Source organism: Solanum stenotomum, chromosome 9 (assembly GCF_019186545.1).
Source record: "Solanum stenotomum isolate F172 chromosome 9, ASM1918654v1, whole genome shotgun sequence".
Classification (NCBI taxonomy): domain Eukaryota; kingdom Viridiplantae; phylum Streptophyta; class Magnoliopsida; order Solanales; family Solanaceae; genus Solanum; species Solanum stenotomum.
The window spans coordinates 51,955,989-51,974,221 of record NC_064290.1 but is presented as its reverse complement, the minus strand read 5'-3'; the positions used below and the strand labels follow the sequence as shown (position 1 = coordinate 51,974,221).

Genomic DNA, 18,233 nt, shown 5'->3' with positions numbered 1-18,233 from the left:
GATGTCGTGGGTCTTGTCCCGACTTCCATCTTTATCAGTTAGAGGCTTCATAGATAGTCAGTATAGTTGAGAAGTCTGTATCATTTATTTTATTAAATGTTTTAAAGACTTAAGTTGCCTATTTTATGGCGAGTTGACTATTATTTTTATATTCAGAGTTTTTCATTTGAGTTAAAGTTTTGTATTTCAGTTACATGAATTTTAATTAAGTTTTTAAGCTTTTGCATGCTTAAGTTAGTCTTCCGCTTGTAGTCAGCCAGGATGAGGGTTCGCTTGGGGACCAGCAATGGTTCTTGAGTGCCGGCCACGTCCAGGTTGTAGACTCGGATCGTGACACCTGGACACCACGATCTTCAAATTTAAAAAAAAAAAAAAAGCCAAACCAAAAAAGCTATATAGTTGGTCCAGTTTTGCTTTTGATGAAAACCGAATCAAACCCCATGAACAATCCTATTATAAAGGATAATAAATAAAATCATAACAAAATATTTCATCATATGTACGACTTAAATATTAATGCAAATCATGCTAATCTTCATTTGATTATGTGTCCATACATGCAATTACTTCGACATTACAATTACAAAAGATAAAAGTTGATGTTATAAAAGTTACAAACTTCCCTTTCTGTTATAATGCATTTCATTGTGAGCCACTGAGTTCTGATTATCTTCTTCAGTACAATCAGAAGTATGACTACATGAACTTTCACTTTTTGGTGAAATGTTATCTTGAAAACTCTCATTATGAGGCATATCTTGCCTCATTTTTCCTTGTTGTTCAAGTTCTGCTGCCACCTCCTTCATGGATGGCCTTCTCCTTGCATTAAAATTTAAGCATCTCTTGGCAAGTTCGGCCACAGCAAGAATCACATGTTCATCCTCAACTTCTTTTACAATTTCAGGATCTACAATCTCAATTATACGATTTTCTTTCAATGCTAATGTGAAACGGATAACCAAACCTGGATCTTCTGGTTGGTTTGAAGTGACAACTCTTTGACTTGTTAGCAGCTCTGCAAGAATTACACCGAAGGCATAGACATCACATTTGTCTGTAAGTTGACCTGAGCGGAAGTATTCTGGATCTATGTAACCAAATGTACCCCCTACCATTGTTGTTAAATGAGTCTTGTCAACAGACAACAATCTCGATAGTCCAAAATCAGAAACCACTGCTCTAAAATTATCGTCTAGTAATATGTTGCTTGATTTTATATCTCTGTGAAGAATGGGAGTAGAAGCACATGAGTGCATGTAAGATAGTGCCCCTGCTATTTCTGCAGCAATTCGCACCCGATGATCCCACGATAATATTATTGCTGGGTGCGGAAGAATCTGATCATCCAACTCAGACTTTGAGACAGTAGGATTAGAACTGTGACTGAGGTTTCCATGAATATGGGATGACAAGGTTCCATTCGAGATGTACTCATAAACTAATAATGGGACTTGAGTTTCTAAGCAACAACCAAGTACCTGTTGTAAACAGTAAACTTAAATGTTAAAAGTGTGATCAAGTGCTAGGTTCAATTGTATTTTGAGTTATCTTTGGTTCATGAGTGACTAATGAGTTATCCTAAACTGTTCGTTTATTATGGTTGAAGTGAATAGGAGCACGAGTTGATGTAGTAGCTCTGTGTGTGCAATTGCGCGTGTGTAAGTCTAGTGTGTTATCTTGTAAGAGTATAGGAGTCTTTCTAATATTATAAGTTCGCTCTTCAATCCTCTTTAGGCATTATAAATTTCTCTATCGTCGAATTGTGTTGCTCTCTTCTTCCATTCATAATAAAATGGTAGCAGCAGCGTAGTACAAAAATCAACAGTACCTTGACAATGTGTCTGTGATTTATTTGGGAGAGTATGAGTATCTCATTTATAAATTGTCCAATTTGATCTTTATCCACTGCATTGGACTTCTTCACAGCTATAATGCTTCCATCTGATAACATTCCTTTGTAAACAGTCCCAGCCCCTCCTTTACCAAGAATTCGAATTTCATTGAAATAGTCTGTTGCTTTCTCCAACTCCTCCTTCAAAAAGAGCTTTGGCAAAGAGCCACCACTACTTTCTCCATTTAAGGAAATACGTTGTCGCAAAAGTAATCCACCATTCCTCTTGAAAAACTTTTGTTTAGCTTTGTTTTCTTCCCTCTTCCGGAGCCATTTGTGTAGCCAAAGACAAACTGCTACCAGGATTACAAAAGTAATTGCTGCTCCAATACCTGCTTGTGAGCAAACCAATCTCATATAAAACAAGCATAAATTCATTTTGAGAATCTAAGAGTAAGAGAAAGGGCGGTAAATGCTTTTCCAGGCTCCTTTGTAATTTTAAAGCTTAAGTTAAGCTTCTAATTTTCTAAAGAGCAGCTAGCTAGAATAAATGTTATAATGTCTTTAGTTAGGTCATGACATTAAAAGGATCATTAATCATTTGTTGGGACTAATTTGTCTCAAATAAAAAGCTAGAGAAAGCTTAATCTAATCTAACAAAGAAACAAGAGGGGAAAAAAGAAGACAAAGAAGAGAGTTATACAATACCTATGGAGAGTTGTTTAGCTAGCGTATGTCTCACATTATTTGAGTCACAACGGTAAGTGCCAAGAGTATTAACACAGCGCGTATTGTTGGGACAACGATTCCTTTTTGGACTTGCACATTCATCAATGTCTGTGGAAATTAACAAGAAATCATCATAAAAACTGAGATTAGTAACTTAGAAAATAAGAAATGTTACATGCTAAAAACAAGTTAAAATAAAGGGGTACATTGGGATATTGTTATATTGTTACTCTCTTTGTTTCATTTTATATGTCTTAGTTTGATTTTGCACGATATTTAACAACATAAAAAACACATTTGGATCTTGTGATATTAAACAAAAGGTGCCTATAACACACTAAGGGGTCGTTTGGTAGATTGTATTAGGAAAAATAGTTCATGTATTATGTGCAGTATTATATAGTACTATGTTTGGTGGGAATTTTGGGCCTATATAGAATTAATGCATGTATTAGTTATACATGTTATATGGTATTATAGGGTGTATAACTAATACCTTCAATTTGGTGGTATTAATAATACATACGATTTAATACCATGGATCAATATATGTAAAGACAAATATACTCGTCAAATCCTTTTAATCATTTTTGTTTACTTTCTTGATTTTATGTTTTATAGTTGTACTAGTAAATTTATTTAAATAAATTTGCTTACAAATTTTATTATTTAGAGAGAGTTGTTTGTTGCTAAATAAATCTAATACAAATCATTAAATCAATACAATATTTTAAATGTGAGTTGTTCAACATTTACTAATTGAAAAGGCAAATATATGGCCACATGACATTTGTGAGCTTAATTGAATGTATTATTTATTGATATATATGTGGTTTTATGATTAATTGTATTTTGAACAATTTATAAAATTGCATACATATTAAAACTATAACTTGTCATTTTATGTGTAAAAATAGATGGTTTATTCGATATTTTAGTATTGTTTACCGTCTTTTCGGTTTTGAAAGTAGATGGTCTATCTTTTTTAAATTAAAAATTGACGATTTGTGAGTGATCAATTTATTAGAATGACAATTATTTACCCTCAAATAATTCAAGTGAGAAAATAGCAAACACGGCGACAAAAAATTGTTCTTTTCCTAGCTAGTTAGAAGGCCATTGACCCAATTACATGAAATAGAAAATTGTATAATAATTCAAGGGTACAATTGGAAAGAAGCTTTTTGTAGAGGCTTACACAAAAATAGGTGGAAAGCAATGAACCAGATAAAAAATAATCTTTGCATTATTAATCTATAGATTACTAATCTCTGCATTATTAATCTTTGTATTGAATGACCCCTAAAAGTACTTTAAATCCTGTGATCTTAGAGATTCCATGGCATTCCTATAAGGGAGTCTTATCAAGCATAACATATGAGAATATAGGAATTAAAAACTTACTAAATATAGAAAAACATGAAGCTCCTTGTTGAAACAGACTAAAAACGAAAATAAGATACGTATACACAAGTTAAATCGCAAAAACAAAAAAGAGAAATGAACAGGGGAATTAGTACCTTGGCATCCCTGAAGGAGGTAAGGGTTGCCTTCATAACCAGAAGAGCAATCGCATCGGTATCCCCCAGCAGGTCTAGTAGTATCATCGATGCACCTACTATTCTTTGTACATGCATATTTTGGCATTCTCGTGGCTTTGTCGCAACTAAGATTGCCAATTACCCAGTCCAGCGCCATCCTTCCTTCATAATGATCATCTTCTTTGCACTTACCACGTAACTGAGTGAAGTTAAACTCAGAACTGCCCTTTTCCACAACTAAGTAATAGTTGCAATTGCTAGTTGTCCAAGATGTTTCCGCCGTGTTAATTGTTTGTATGTACATATTGAAGTCTCTTGGTACTATTTTTGATAATTCAGACTGACAACAACCGCTATTCCCAGTGCAATAAGATGATGAAGGTGAAGAGGATGAAACATTATAAGTGGAGTTGCCACAGAAAGAAGCACATTGACTTACAATGCTGTCTCCACTACCGGTGTCTAAATCTTTGGCATAAGCATAAATGTCACAACCAATGGCTACTAAGTTGTTCTTGTTGGAAATACTGAAATACTCGTCGCTGTTTGCTTGAAGATAATCATTGTAAATGTTCTTTCCAGATGAGTTGTTGTAGTGGAAAGGACTAAAAGTAATAGAAATAGTGATGGAGTCCATTGATATGTGTTGCACAGACAAATCATTTATAAAAGCAGTGTTGCTATCGCATCTCACTTCAAATGCTTCATTGAAGGAACACTCTTTTCCTATTCCAAATGGAAAAGGAATGGTTACGTTGCCACATCTTTCTGGGCATCGCGGCCTTTGTGAAGATAATATTGCTGATGATGACCATATTCTTATAGCTGAAACTTGTGTTGTTTCTTTAGAAAGCAGCCCCGTCAGGAGAATGAAAAATGACCACATGGTTATATGCATCTTCATGTATACTGGTATGTATTACTGCCTCATTCTCTGGTTGAATCATATCTTATGATGACACAAAATTCTGCAAACATCATTATACTTTTGAAATAGGACCTGCTAAGGCTTCCCCACTTCTCGACAAACGAAAAAAGTAATAACTTTACAAGTGGGATCCATATTGTGATTTTTAAATGTTTTGGTCCAGTATCTTAATGACTGATTTGGTACATACACTATCTAGTGGATGTGTGTGGATGGTTTCTCTTCACTTTTCTTTTTTGTTTTTTTTGTTTGATTTTTCATCCTATGTGAATGAGAAAAGTTATTTGGATCAAAGTTATCTTTTTATGGCTCATTACTCTTGTTTTAAATCACTTAAAGATCTAATTTTAGGTTTGGTCTGTTTGTGATACCAGAAGAGAGACTAAAGGGAGAAGATCATATGAGAAAATTTCCTTTTATCTGCAGATCTTTTGTACTGTCGGTTAAATTTAATTTGCATTTTCGATTCATCACTGTTGGATCGAGCTGGTCTTTTTTCGTGGAGTTTCTAACATCCTATTCTTAATTTGAATAGTGGAGATAGTGATTGTATCTACTGTTTCCCTTTCCATGCCTCATTTGATATGTTTTACTTGAGCGGAGGTATCTATTGAAAACAATCTCTCTAACTTCACAAGGTAGGGGTGAGGTTGTGTACACCCCGCCCTCCCCAAGCCCCACTAATTGTGAGATTATATGCTTATGTTGTTGTTGTTGAGATCATGATTGTAGCTGCAAAATTTTGTTTTAAGAAATAGACGGCTATGTCTTCAAGCCGTCAATAAAATTGAGCTATAATATGTGATTATGATTGTACACTGATGCTTTAGTCCTCTTTACTTATCAGCGAGCTAATACACGATTATGAATATTTAGTGCATTGATGCATAAGTCTTCATTTCTTTATAGTTTGCTAATATGTGATTATGATATATAGTATATTGATACAGAAGTTTTCTTCACTTTATAGTGAGCTAATATGCGATTATATATATAGTGATTGATGCAAAAGTCTTCTTTATTTTACGTCGAGCTAATATATGATTATGATATATAGTACATTGTATTGATGCACAAGTCTTCTTTACTTTATGTCGAGCTAATATGTGATTATGATATATAGTGAGTCGTCTTTACTTTATGTAAAGTTAATATGTGATTATGATATACAGTGAGTCGTCTTTACTTTATGTAAAGCTAATATGCGATTAAGATGTATAGTAACATTGATCTATAAATTTTCTTTTATTTTACAGCTTTTTGATTATTTTGTGTGGTGGCTACACTAGTCCCTACAAGTCTTACTATAGTCCATTTTATATAATGGTCGATTGCCCCCTCCATTATTGGCTCAATTCACAGGTGAATCTAGAATATAGCATACGCGTTCACAGAAATCAATTATTTATATCAATGATTCTTCTAAATGTCTACAAATATTTAACTATGAACTTAATTTTTATTATTATATTACTTGAAGTTGTATTTAACTATGAACTCAAATTTTATTACTATTATATTACTTGAAGTTGTTGTAGAAACTAATAAATTTTAAATTTTGGATTTGGCACTCCATAAATGCTAAAAGTCAATAACGACCAGTTTTAATTATTGGTATTAAAGGGTTTTTAGCATAAAGTAGTATTGTTGTACTCAATAGCCTATTGGGTCCCTATTTTTTTGTGCTGACATACTTTTTGTGATTACATTTTGTGGTTCTAAAGAGATTTAAAGGACAAAAAATCTGGTAGTTAAAATCTTTAGAAACAAGAGCATACACAGTTTAAAATCTATTTATTAATCCGAAGTAATTTTCTGAAAAATATTTTTAGAGAGTAACTATTTATATTTGACTAATCAATTAGAACAATAGTTTTGCCAATATTACAGTGATGAGTTGTGGCCTGATTGTGAGTGAGTGGAAAAACGCAAGGAGTAAACACATAATTAAGCCGAAAGAAATTCAACATCTATTATATAAAAATATATAAAAAAAAAAGAACTCCTTGCCCTACTTGGCTCCACCCCGTCCACGAAGAAACGTGAGGCTTATAATAAGACACCTTTTTCTATTTTGAACTATAGGATAAGTAATTTAAACTCAACTAGGATTTTGCTAATTCAGTTTTTATCTTTTTAGATACCTACAATCTTTATGCTAGGAATCAAATATTGTAAATAGTAATCATATATTATCCGTTTAAAATTTCAAGAAGATAAAATAATGTAATTATTTCCAACAATATATGACTCATAACATGAATTATTTCCATCATAAACCATAGAGTTTAAGTGCTCTCTCTCAATTTTTATTTGTTTGGTTGGTTTTAACGGTCTTACAGAGTTTAAGAAAGTTAAAATGTTATCATGTGATTAGTGGCACCTGAATCAAGTATCCAATAACTCAATGTGAACAATTGCTAGCTAACTAGAAAGCAATACTCCAAAGGGAACTCTTGATTTTGTTCTATGACTTCTAATATTATTCAGAATCATGATAACAACAGCATGTCTATAATATTATTCAGAATCATGATAACAACAGCATGTCTAATGTAATCCCACAAGTAAAGCTTAAAAAAATAGAATGTACGCAAACCTAATTCCTACATTAGAAGGTAGAGGGATTGTTTCCCATAGACCCTCGGCTCAAGAAAAAACATATCAAAGCAGATCGAAAAAGAAATAATCGAAAAAGTGATTCAAAAATCATGATGAGTTGAGTTAATGCAATGTACAAACCAGATTTACCAACTGAATCCATCACTATAGGCACATCCAAATATGATTATCCCAACCAATGAAACTATTAGTCAACTATATCAAGCAACACTTAACTATTTAAGAATTTAACAAAACTTGAGGAGTTTATTGGCTTTCTCTTCCAAATACCCTACAAAATGATAGTAATATGACAATAAAAAGTAAACAAGAATGACTTAAAAGACACATCTGCAGCTGTTTCTTCAATGGTTCTTTTGTTTCTTTCTGCCATAAGAGACTTCTTTAATCCAGCTTCACTGAAGAGAACAAGAAATGTACAAACCAGAAGGAGGAAAGGAACCCGACCGTGCCTGTCGCGAGCATGATGGCAAGGACCATGAAGAGGGAATATCCAAGGTAAAGGGTAGCAGAAACAGGCCCGCTCAAGCTCTTGAGATCAAAGATTAGGTAGTTAACAGAGTAGAGGAAAATGTATATAGCAACTGATCCGGAGGCAAAGAAGGATTTCCACCACCATTTCCAGTCCTCCACACAAAGATGCATGTAAGTCAGAACAAGAGAGACCTCAGCACAGACTATGACGAGAAGGATCATGACAATGAGGAGGAAGCCGAAGACATAGTAGACACGACCCATCCAGAGACTCGACATGATGAAGAAGAGCTCAATGAACAGAGTACCGAAAGGAAGGGTGCCTGCACCCAAAACTAAAAGCCAAGATGGATATTTTTGTGGTGGGATTTCACGGGGGATCTGGTTAGTTCGGACTGGGTATTCAATGTGAGGAGCCTTTGCCCCCAAATAACCACCGACTAGGGTTAGAGGAACGGAAATGCAGAACCAAAGTAAAATGAGGACGACAAACAGAGAAAATGGTATGGCCCCTGTGCTGTGACTACCCCATAGCAGGAAGTTCAATGTGGTTAGAATGAGAAAAGCAATTCCAGGGAAGAAACAAGCAGCTTTCCATGAGACTGAAATCCAGCCCTTGTGATCGCCACAGAAGATTGTCCTCCAGAGACGAACAGCAACATAACCAGCTGCAACACCAAGAATCATATAGAAGAATAGCATGCCGGTAATCAATGTTCCACGAGAAGCTGGGGACATAAATCCGAGGGCAGCAAACATGATAGTCACAACACCCATCCCTAGAATTTGAACCCCATCTCCAACCATCGCACACAAAAGTCCTGGATTACTTGGAGCCCTGAAAACATCACTTACCACAAGTTTCCACCCGGATAACTCCTCATTCATCTGAGCTTGAGCCTCTTTGTCAAGCTCCTCATACCTTGTCAGATCCCGCCTGACAGTCCTCAAGAAGATTACAAGCACAATTCCAGCCAAGAAAGTGATCACCATAAGGGAGTTAAGGATAGAGAACCAATGCACCTTTGCACCTTCCATCTTCAAATAAGCATCCCATCTTGATGGCCACTTAATGTCACTTTCCACAAAGTTCACCTCATAAGTAAACGAAACAGGCTCATTTTCTTTAATAGCCATGGCAACAGTTGTAGGGTCGCACTTAATTGGAGTCGGGTACTTATTGTACATTTTCAAGTTCTTTGCTGAATCAGGAGCATGTTGAACACTACAAGGAACAACCTCAAACCCAACAACTATGTAACCAGGTTCCTCAGATCCATCCTTTCCAACTGTTGAGATCACCTCAGCTCCATCCCCAGTACCCATAACACGAGCCACATTGGTCTCTTCATACTTATGAACAAGAACCGTAAACTTCAAGTGATTAAATACATAATACGCATCTTGAACCTTGATCCCAACCGGATAACCAGTCCACCGCAAGAAATAACCTGCCTTCCTCGTATATCGAATAGCAGGCAAATTATCAAGAATCAAATTCACTTGATACATCTCATCAATCCTCTTCTTCAAAAGCTTAAACTCCTCACCAGACAAAGGTTTAGTTTGACACATGAAAATCTCAGTCTCATTAGTATACATCTTAAACCTATAAGGAGAATTCTCAATCCTATCTCCCATAAGAAGCTCACCAAGATTCTCAGCACTATCCTTCACACCCTCTTGTGGTTGGCAAAAAGGTAAACTATAATAACTATAAGGCAACTCAGTGTCAATTGAAGTCAATGAATTCAGCTTAACATTCAACAAATCACCAACCCCATATTTATGAGGGTAACTTCCAGGCAGATAAAACCCATAACCCAAATCAAACCCTCGCGGATGGGGATGCATCTGACACTGGCATAACACCATAATTGGGATGCTGAAGGGATAGTAATGATATTCTTACTTTCTTCGTCTCCATTTATTTCCATTGCTTCCCTAAATAGCCCGGAAATCTTTGACCATGGCACGTTTGCTAAAATCTGGTTAATGGGCTTTACAACTTTTTGCACTTTTCTTGGACCTATAGGCTCCAGCACCTTCAACATTGTTTCGAATTTGTGAATGATGTCTTCATGTGTATCTTGATCATGTGCTTCATCTTTATAATCATGTTTGATATTAATGATGTATGACGTTTGAATAGGAACCGAAGCAAAATCTACATGATCATCGAGGATTAAACGATACATAAGATCTAGCAAATGAAGTGGCTGAGTTTCTTTGGCGTTATTTCCATGATACTCATTGTTTGCAGGCCAAGGAAGTGGGGAATGCATTTCACTAAAGCGCCTAAACATGGAAATTAACTCTGCATCTTCTCTGTCCTCAGGGGAAGAGCGACGGAGAAACTTTCTTATTTGCCTCAAAACCACAAAGGGGATTTGGTTCTCAAGCATCATAAAATCTCGGGTGAAAATGGAGTCATCAATATTATTTTCATGATCGTCATGCAGGTTATTTCCATACGCTGAACGGAAGATGTTAAGCAAGAATAGACCATCTATGGCTACTATCCAAGCTAAAGTCTCCTCATCTATGTCCATGAAGAGGTTATAACAGATGCCGACAACAAGGTCGTTCTCTCTGAGTTTGTCGATCAAGAGGTGCTTGAAATTGAGGATTTGAGCAGGCTCAAGAATGTCCTTCATGGCAGCAAGTTTGTACCTTTCCATTTGATATAGGTCTGGCCTTAAATGGTGATAGGGTCCCATTCCAATGAGCTGAGGAGTATAGGCTTCTGGTTTCTCATGAGTTAGTGTTTTCGGAACCTGAAGGACACAGACAGGAGGGAGAAGATTCAAGTCAATGCCAACTTCTTTTTGAAGGGCATTGCCTATGCGGTCTGTCCATCTCCTGGCGCTTGAATTTGATGTCATGTTTCTTTAATTTGTTTGCAGTTACATATATTATATAGGCATAATACATATATTGGACCCTAAACTTGGCTTCAAATTTCAACTTTGACCTCCAACTTTCATAGTGCACAAATAAGCACTTTAACTATCCAACCTTTTAATAAATAAACACGCAATTTTTGGAGCAAAGAGCGTGAAATGCAAACGCTTCCACGTGTATTAGTGAGCCACTCAATGGCTGCCAACTAATTAAACACTTTACACGTCCATTTTAAAACTAAAAAAAATAAATTAATTAAGGGTAGAGTTGTCATTTCTGCATTTTTTTTTACTGTTGTGTGCCTAAAAAATTACTTCTAACTCGCGCAAAATGCGTGCACATCACGCGTTTTGCCAGGTAAGACACGCGTGTTTATTTATTAAAAGGTTGGATAGTTAAAGTGTCTATTTGTGCACTTTGAAAGTTGGAGGTCAAAGTTAAAATTTGAAGCCAAGTTTAAGGTCCAATATATGTATTATGCCTATTATATATTCATGCATGCATCTATGTATTTATAGATTAATTCTATCACATTTTGCTTATGCGTTTTGAATAGTACAATACACAATTAGGTTGCTGCTAAGAAAGCAGTGGAGGCACAGGGAGTTTCTTGCTTCCTTCCTTGTTTAGATATTTTCCTATTCGACGAACAAACTTCATATCCCAGCCAGCCAAAATCAACCATTCAATTAGGCTAGAAATAGTGATCAACGCGTCAAGTTTAGGTTATGTTTGGCAACATAAATATTACTATTTAGTCACGACAAGCTAAGTTATCCCGTATGCTTTCACATGTGAGATTAAATTCAACCATTTAATAAGGCTAGGCTAGAAGTAATACACATGCTTATTTTAGAGGTGACATTTGAAGAAAATGTATTAATGTCATATATCTTTTGTTGGGCTGTCAACTTCTACGAACTTCATGAATAAGACTGTCACGACCGAGTCTACATCCTGGACGTGGCGGGCACTCAAAGACCATTGTTGGTCCCCAAGCGAACCCTCATCCTGGCTGACTACAAGCGGAGGACTAACCCAAGCATACAGAAGCTAAAACTGAAATAAAAGCTCATAAAACTTAAATACAAACTTTAAATCCAAAAAAAACTCTGTATAATAAAATATATACAACTCGCCATAAAAAAGGCAACTTTAGTCTTTAAAACATTTAACAAAATAAATGAAGACTTCTAAAACTCTACTATCTAACTATGAAGCCTCTAACTGATAAAGATGGAAGTCGGGACAAGACTCACGACATCCTGACTAAGCTGAAAAGTAAATGAAATCCTTCGGAAACAAGGGAGACTCACCATAGCTAACTCGAACTCCCGGATGTATCAACGAATCTCCTGTTGATGATCCTGAATACATGTGTCTGCATCATGAAAAGATGCAGGCCAAATGGCTTAGTACGTGGAATGTACGAGCATGTAAGACGAATTTTAAAGCATAACATAAGCTTGAAACTTGATAAAAAGGAAACATACTTACCTCTTTTCAAACTCACTCAACTCAACTCAACTTAAGAATAAGATACTCAACTCAAGGATTAGATACACAACTTCAAAGATATGATACTCGACTCAATGAAGGACAAATCAATTCAAGATACTCAACTAGAAATACTCAACATAACTGGACTCATTTCAATATAAAGCAGTTTAAAGGCATGTGCAATATAAAGAAAAGCTGTTTAAAACATGGTTTTTTAACTCTGTGTATTTATTAATACAATAATAACTCTGTATGTATGCAACGATACAATATGAACTCTGAGATGTATATAAAAATACAAAATAAACTAATGTATATAAAATACAATAACTTCTGTTGGAGTTTCTCTAACTGACAACCATCACATAAGAGATATTGTGATGAAACAGCGATCTTCCTCATGCTGCCAGTGCATCCTATACCCGACCAAAGGTAAAGGACCTGAACTACTAAGTGGATCCATTAGTCTATTGTGAAAGGATTCATCTAAAAAGTATGACCCTTTCCTACCCATGGTGGCTACATGGTTTATGAGGCCTGTGAGTTGTCTGAACTCTCCCCCATATCGGTGCTCAATACTACTCCCAAAAATACACTGGCTTTTATGTTTTAAAAACATACTTCTCTCTACTGATTTGAGATAATTGCTCAAAAACTTAGCTCAAAGGCTATCTTGGAAATCTCAGTTTCCTCTCTTGCTTCATTTAGAAAGCGACTACTTTTTTCTGAAAACTAGCCCGAAAGCTCTTTGGAAATCTCAGTTTCCGTTCTTATTTAAATGTGAAAGCATTTATAAACTCTTTGGGAATACTTAGTCCCCATATACTTTTGAAGAAAAGGACTTCAAACTTTACTCTTTACTCTTTACTAAACTCAAAGTTTTAAGTCTTAGAACAAAGTTTAAACATAGTCTTAGAACAAAGTTTAAACATTTGTAAAAAGACTTCTTAAGATATGGTTCATGCCGAATTATGGATATGAACGACTCAATACAAGGTTTTCAATACCCATAGATAGAACTCAATACTTGGAACTCAAGAACTTCAATGATACTACTCATTTCAAGAATGCTCAACTCAGAGGGTTCATGCAGAATTATGAGCATGAACTACTCAACTCAAGGACTCAAAGATACTTCTCATCTCAAGATTGCTCGACTTATAGGGTTCATGCGGAATTATGGGCATGAACAATTCAACTCAAAGACTTCATGGGTAACATGTAATAGTCCCACGATTAGAAATATAATCTCAAAGGGGATTAGGAACTCAATACTCAAGACTCAGAAATTGAAGATACTACTCCTTTCAAAGATACTAAACTGATGGAGTTCATGCAGAAGTTATGGGCATGAACGACTTGACTCAAGGGTCAAAATATCAATAAGGAACTCAGGTATACGACTTTTCTCATTCTCATACTGCTCAAAACTTAACTCAAGTCGATGGTGGATCTCAATGGATTCACAATTGAACTGCAAAGACTTTCTTGAACTCTACTCTTAACTCTCTCTTGAATGTGGATTATGAATTCAAGAGTTATAGTTCATGATATGAAGGATATAGATAATAGTGTAGACTCATGAATACATTCTCCTCACTCTCATGCTTACTTACTCGAGTCTTGAAACAAGTTACTAGAAGTTGTAAAAGACTCGTCAAAAGGACTCACAGGGACTTTCTCAAAATGTTCGGAAGAACTCTCAAGACTTAACTCTTAACTTTACCTTGAATTTGAATTATGAATTCAAGGTTATGATCATGTTATGAATGATTTTTGAATGTTTGGAAGTAGTTTGAAGTGTTTAGGATCATAGGAGCTCAAACGGGACAACCGACGGAGAATGAGTGGGGGCAGGCGACTCTGGCGTGTTCCGAGCGCGGGGTGCCAGCCCCTAACTTCAGAGACTGCATATGGGCGCACTGCAGGCGCGCTACCCCAGCCCCTTGGGCGCGCCGCTCCAGCATCTCCCCAGGCAAAGTTTCGACAAATTTCGTCTCTCGTTTTCTGACCCTAAATCGCTTTTAATCAATTTATTTTCTCATGTTTTCCTTAGATTCAATTAGCCAGCCTAAGTACACACTAATACACTCCAAACAATCACTTTCATCTCAAGAAATCATCAAAACCCCAACAAAACAAGATTTATAATAAACCTCAAGAACACCTATCAAGAACTTAAATCCTTCAACTTTTTGAGAATGAAACTTCGCTGAAAATAATATGTTTGGCGTGTGGGTGAACAAACCCAACACTATGGAAGCTTACATACCTCTTATGGATCAAACCCATGGCGACAATACGCAACAACTCTCAAGAACGTCGACGAACGCCTTTATCGTTTCTCTTTTCTCCTCTTCTCTCTTCTTCTTTTCTCTTCTTGAACTCTCAACTAAAAATCTAGGCGTAAACTAGGATTATAAAACTGAACCTAATCATATTAGACCCCTAAAATATTACTAAAAACGAATTAAATCTGATTGGGTAAGGAAAAGACCAAAATACCCCTCTAAAATCCGGTTTTGACTTTCCTTATCTAGACAGCCCAATTTCGAATGGACATATCTCCCTCATACGATATCAAAACTGAAAAAACTCGGTGGCATTGGAAAGATAATTCAAATATCTTCCCTACGGTATCTGGTATCACACCTAACTCATCCTACGCTAGAAGTTATGGTCATTTGAAGTCGACCCAAAACTCAAGCTTAGCTTAACTTGCAAAATTTCAGATTTTTGCTATTTCCAATTTAATTCTTTTTGAAACTCAAGGTGCTACATCTAATGACCTTAACACTTAAGAAATTTTAATTCCTTGGTAAAATCTTACTCACAACGGAGGATGGTTCAAGTCTTAGCTCAAAAATTTTCTGGGGTGTTACAAAGACACTCAAATAACAACCAATATATCTCCTTTACTTTGCTCAACAACTCATCTTACTTCTCCTTGAAACAAGGAAATGGAACAAAAAACGAAAGAGGAAATTTCAGAAAACATGCTATTATGGGGTGCAATTACGTAGGGATCGACAGTTTGGCACAAGGAAAAAGCTGGCATCCATAAAGAAAACCAAACACTACTTTTTTTCCTTCCCTCTCCCCCTCAGGACGGGGTTCTGTTTTGCGGGAAAAGGCCCAAATGAAAACTCTCTTGAGGCAGAGGTTGTGTTTTTGTTACCATGTAATGTCATTCTAGTTAGGACAAGTCTATTTTCTTCAATAGGCCTACTTAAGCTACGTAGAGTTGAGGTTGTGACCTATAAAAATGTCCTAATGTGTAGAGGAAGATATTTTATATGAAAGCAAGAGATCAGTTGAGTGACCTTTCTGTCTAATATATATTTCTATGACTTAAAATGTTGCAAAAGCTTCTTGGAAAAGAGAGCAATACTAAGGCATTCAATTCTGATCAATCTCTTGTTATTGCTATCTCGTAACGATCTAAAAAAGGCAAATTAGGGGATACTCATAGAGTCTAATATCAAGTGAAAAGTCTTTTTCAACTCGCGAGACTTTGGAATTACTATGTATAGTACTATATTATACTGTATTGCGTTGATAAATACAACATATGGATAGACCGTATTGTTATATGTTCTTGATGTACAAGAAAAGTAGGATACAAAATGAGACTTTTTGTCATTACGTCATGATGGATTTAAAGATATCATACAACATAATTTAAGTGACGATCAAAATAAATAGTACTATTGTATTTAAACTAAGGACACAATACTGGAATAGGTAACAACCATCCAAACAAGCTGTTAACTTTTTATTCAAATAAAATGCAAAGCCCAAAAGCAACTTCTACTGCCAAATTGAGATTTAGGACCTTGGTGTGCAGTCATTCCCAAGAACCTGGGTAAATGCGAGGATGCTTTGTGCATCGGACTGCCTCAGTAAATTCCAGGTATGAAATTTCTTCACACTTGTCTTTGTAATTTCATTCCAAGTCTGAATTTGTGGGTTGACTCTGTGTGATTTGTTGTTGACGGGTGATGGTGGTAGTGGGGTGGGGTGGGGGTGGAATTCGACTTCCTGAGGTTATTAAGGTAATCAGGGAAAATGGTTGCCTGTAAGGTGTTTGTTTAAGTGTCTGAATTAATTCTTTAGCTTTGTGAAGGATATTTCACTGTCATGTTGATTCAAAATGGTTAGATAGTTCACTCTGACTATGGCATTGCACTTTCTGATTAAGAACGTCTGTCATTGAGATGTTTCTGGTTAACTGAAACTTCATGTAGACACGTGGTTATGATCACACAGAATTTGCACTCTTAAGTATTCAGTTTTGGTTTTGCTTAACTTTGAACCCTTTAGGCTGTAGGGGTCTGTCTCCAACCTCCAACTTAGCATTAGTTTCCTCATGAGTCTCGACAATCAAAACTACGTCATCCGCAAATAACATACACCTTGACAGCTCAGCTTGAATTTGTCGTGTCAACACATCCATCACCAAGGCAAATGGAAACAGGCCAAGAGTTGATCCTTGGTGCAACCCTATTAACATGGGAAAGTGTTTTGAGTCTCCTACTTGAGTCTTGGCTCCATTGTACATGTCCTTAATCGACTTAATGTACGCCACGGCCTATAGGGATACCTCTAGCCTCTAAACATCTCCATAGAACCTCCCTGGGGACTTAGTTATAAGCCTTTTCTAGGTCGATGAATACCAATGCAAATCATTCTTCCTCTCCCTATACTGTTCCACCAGTCTCCTTACGAGATGAATGGATTCTGTAGTCGAGCGTCCTGACATAAATCCAAATTGGTTATCAAAAATTGTCACAATCCTCCTCACTCTCATCTCCACCACGCTCTCTCATACTTTCATAGTCTGGCTTAGCAGTTTGATACCCCTATCGTTGTTGCAATTTTGAATGTCACCCTTATTCTTGTACAAATAATCATATTCCATCTCCATGCATCGGGCATCTTCGTCATCTTGAAAACAACACTAAACAACTCAGTAAGCCACTCCATACCTGCCCTGCCTATGCTCTTCCAAAAATCCACCTAAACTTCGTCTGCCAGTCACTCTACCCTTACGCAACTTATGAATATCAACCTTAACCTCCTCAACTTTTATACGCCTAGAATAAACATAATCACTATTCACGACGCCTCTCTAAGTGCTCCAAATCCCCTAGCACTATGCCTTAACTAATGAGTACCTCCTCTACCAGTACTTTGTCATCCTCATCCATGATACACTTCACTTGGTCAAGGTCACGGGCCCTCCTCTCTCTAGCCTTAGCTAACTTGTATAACTTCTTATCCTCATCTGTGTTCGCTAATTTTACGTACAAGCGCTCATTTTTGCTGTAGTAACCGCTAACTCTGTCTCCTTTTAAACCATCTTAGCTTATACTTCTCCTTATTCGTCCACTACTCCTTCTTGTCTTACTCTTCACCAACTTCGCATAAGCCAACTTCTTTGGGTCCAATTTCCCTTGTACTTGTCCATTCCACCACCAGTCCACTCTATGCCCACCAGAACGGCCTCTCGAGACACCCAACACCTCTCTAACTGTCACCCTAATAATAGTTTCATAAATTGATTGCACATGTTTTATGTTAATAGATACAACTTAAAATATGTGTGGTCTACACTTTAGTTAAACTCAATTGATAATCCTTGCGACTAACTTGATACCTTGATAAAGTATCACCTCAACATATTACTTTAATAAATAATAGC

The 18,233-nt window shown here is 36.2% G+C and overlaps 3 protein-coding genes across 4 annotated transcripts in view; all 3 read right to left on the bottom strand.

Annotated features, from left to right (window-relative positions):
* Positions 1–533: 533 nt before the first annotated feature.
* LOC125876338 (wall-associated receptor kinase-like 6) overlaps positions 534–18,233 on the bottom strand; it is a 68,200-nt gene continuing 50,500 nt past the window's right edge. The window contains exons 3-4 of one of the 2 annotated variants that reach the window (XM_049557505.1): positions 1,829–2,223; positions 534–1,478 (exon numbers count right to left, since the gene is read on the bottom strand). In XM_049557505.1, coding sequence (XP_049413462.1) covers positions 612–1,478; positions 1,829–2,223 — 1,262 coding nt within the window. In that variant the 3' untranslated portion in view covers positions 534–611. The remainder of the gene's footprint in view (positions 1,479–1,828; positions 2,224–18,233) is intronic. The other variant, XM_049557504.1, reaches the window with a different exon arrangement.
* LOC125876360 (transmembrane 9 superfamily member 11-like) lies at positions 7,878–9,950 on the bottom strand. The gene has a single exon (XM_049557539.1). The coding sequence runs from the start codon at positions 9,764–9,766 to the stop codon at positions 8,036–8,038; it is 1,731 nt and encodes a 576-aa protein (XP_049413496.1). The 5' UTR covers positions 9,767–9,950; the 3' UTR covers positions 7,878–8,035.
* LOC125876340 (transmembrane 9 superfamily member 11-like) overlaps positions 7,878–18,233 on the bottom strand; it is a 98,372-nt gene continuing 88,016 nt past the window's right edge. Inside the window, exon 3 of the transcript XR_007447485.1 lies at positions 7,878–7,967. The gene's annotated coding sequence lies outside the window, so the exon portion shown is untranslated. The remainder of the gene's footprint in view (positions 7,968–18,233) is intronic.

Bases quoted from the DNA above. Each gene is read 5' to 3' on its own strand.
- LOC125876360 (XM_049557539.1), bottom strand. From the start codon at position 9,766: ATGGGAGATAGGATTGAGAATTCTCCTTATAGGTTTAAGATGTATACT.